The following is a 1,724-nucleotide window of genomic DNA, read 5'->3' on the forward strand; positions in this document are numbered from 1 at the left end:
AGCGGCGGCGGCGCGGTGCTTTTTGAATGGTAGAAAATAAGAAGAAGAAGGGAATTTTAAATAAAAAAATTAAATTTGTCCAATAATGGTTTTTATTTAAATAACATAATGAAAAAAATTTATTAATATTAAGTTAGCAATTGAATCATTACTTAAAAACTAATATAAATAGTTAATTTATCCAAGAATGCAGTGTGTGTGTGTGTGTGTGTGTGTGTGTGTGTGTGTGTGTGTGTGTGTGTGTGTGTGTCATAGGAATACATATAATCAAATACTTTTGAATAAATAAGAATTATTAGATATGAATAAATAAAATAAATAAATAATTATAAAAGAAAATCATCATCATCATCATCATCATCATCAACACTTTCTTCATTTATACTCCACTCACCATCTGAATTATATTGTATATTATGTTGTATATTATTTTCTATTAAAATTATAGTGTCTGGTAGTGAGCATGTTTCTTCATTATTATCTTCAAGCTGTTGTTGTTGTTGTTGTTGTTGTTGTTGTTGTTGTTGTTGTTGTTGTTGTTGTTGTTGTTGTTGTTGTTGTTGTTGTTGTTGTTGTTGTTGTTGTTGTTGTTGTTGTTGTTGTTGTTGTTGTTGTTGTTGTTGTTGTTGTTGTTGTTGTTGTTGTTGTTGTTGTTGTTGTTGTTGTTGTTGTTGTTGTTGTTGTTGTTGTTGTTGTTGTTGTTGTTGTTGTTGTTGTTGTTGTTGTTGTTGTTGTTGTTGTTGTTGTTGTTGTTGTTGTTGTTGTTGTTGTTGTTGTTGTTGTTGTTGTTGTTGTTGTTGTTGTTGTTGTTGTTGTTGTTGTTGTTGTTGTTGTTGTTGTTGTTGTTGTTGTTGTTGTTGTTGTTGTTGTTGTTGTTGTTGTTGTTGTTGTTGTTGTTGTTGTTGTTGTTGTTGTTGTTGTTGTTGTTGTTGTTGTTGTTGTTGTTGTTGTTGTTGTTGTTGTTGTTGTTGTTGTTGTTGTTGTTGTTGTTGTTGTTGTTGTTGTTGTTGTTGTTGTTGTTGTTGTTGTTGTTGTTGTTGTTGTTGTTGTTGTTGTTGTTGTTGTTGTTGTTGTTGTTGTTGTTGTTGTTGTTGTTGTTGTTGTTGTTGTTGTTGTTGTTGTTGTTGTTGTTGTTGTTGTTGTTGTTGTTGTTGTTGTTGTTGTTGTTGTTGTTGTTGTTGTTGTTGTTGTTGTTGTTGTTGTTGTTGTTGTTGTTGTTGTTGTTGTTGTTGTTGTTGTTGTTGTTGTTGTTGTTGTTGTTGTTGTTGTTGTTGTTGTTGTTGTTGTTGTTGTTGTTGTTGTTGTTGTTGTTGTTGTTGTTGTTGTTGTTGTTGTTGTTGTTGTTGTTGTTGTTGTTGTTGTTGTTGTTGTTGTTGTTGTTGTTGTTGTTGTTGTTGTTGTTGTTGTTGTTGTTGTTGTTGTTGTTGTTGTTGTTGTTGTTGTTGTTGTTGTTGTTGTTGTTGTTGTTGTTGTTGTTGTTGTTGTTGTTGTTGTTGTTGTTGTTGTTGTTGTTGTTGTTGTTGTTGTTGTTGTTGTTGTTGTTGTTGTTGTTGTTGTTGTTGTTGTTGTTGTTGTTGTTGTTGTTGTTGTTGTTGTTGTTGTTGTTGTTGTTGTTGTTGTTGTTGTTGTTGTTGTTGTTGTTGTTGTTGTTGTTGTTGTTGTTGTTGTTGTTGTTGTTGTTGTTGTTGTTGTTGTTGTTGTTGTTGTTGTTGTTGTTGTTGTTG

The 1,724-nt window shown here is 31.4% G+C and overlaps 1 protein-coding gene across 1 annotated transcript in view; it reads right to left on the reverse strand.

The window, feature by feature from the left end:
• Nucleotides 1-1,642: 1,642 nt before the first annotated feature.
• The window catches only part of LOC128668820 (GATA zinc finger domain-containing protein 14-like), a gene marked incomplete at its 3' end in the record, with an annotated part of 3,862 nt that continues 3,780 nt past the window's right edge, over nt 1,643-1,724 (reverse strand). The window contains exon 4 of the mRNA XM_053742615.1: nt 1,643-1,724. This exon is cut by the window's right edge and continues 503 nt beyond it. Coding sequence (XP_053598590.1) covers nt 1,643-1,724 — 82 coding nt within the window.

The sequence above is a fragment of the Microplitis demolitor genome, chromosome 10 (assembly GCF_026212275.2).
Source record: "Microplitis demolitor isolate Queensland-Clemson2020A chromosome 10, iyMicDemo2.1a, whole genome shotgun sequence".
In the NCBI taxonomy this organism is placed as follows: Eukaryota; Metazoa; Arthropoda; class Insecta; order Hymenoptera; family Braconidae; genus Microplitis; species Microplitis demolitor.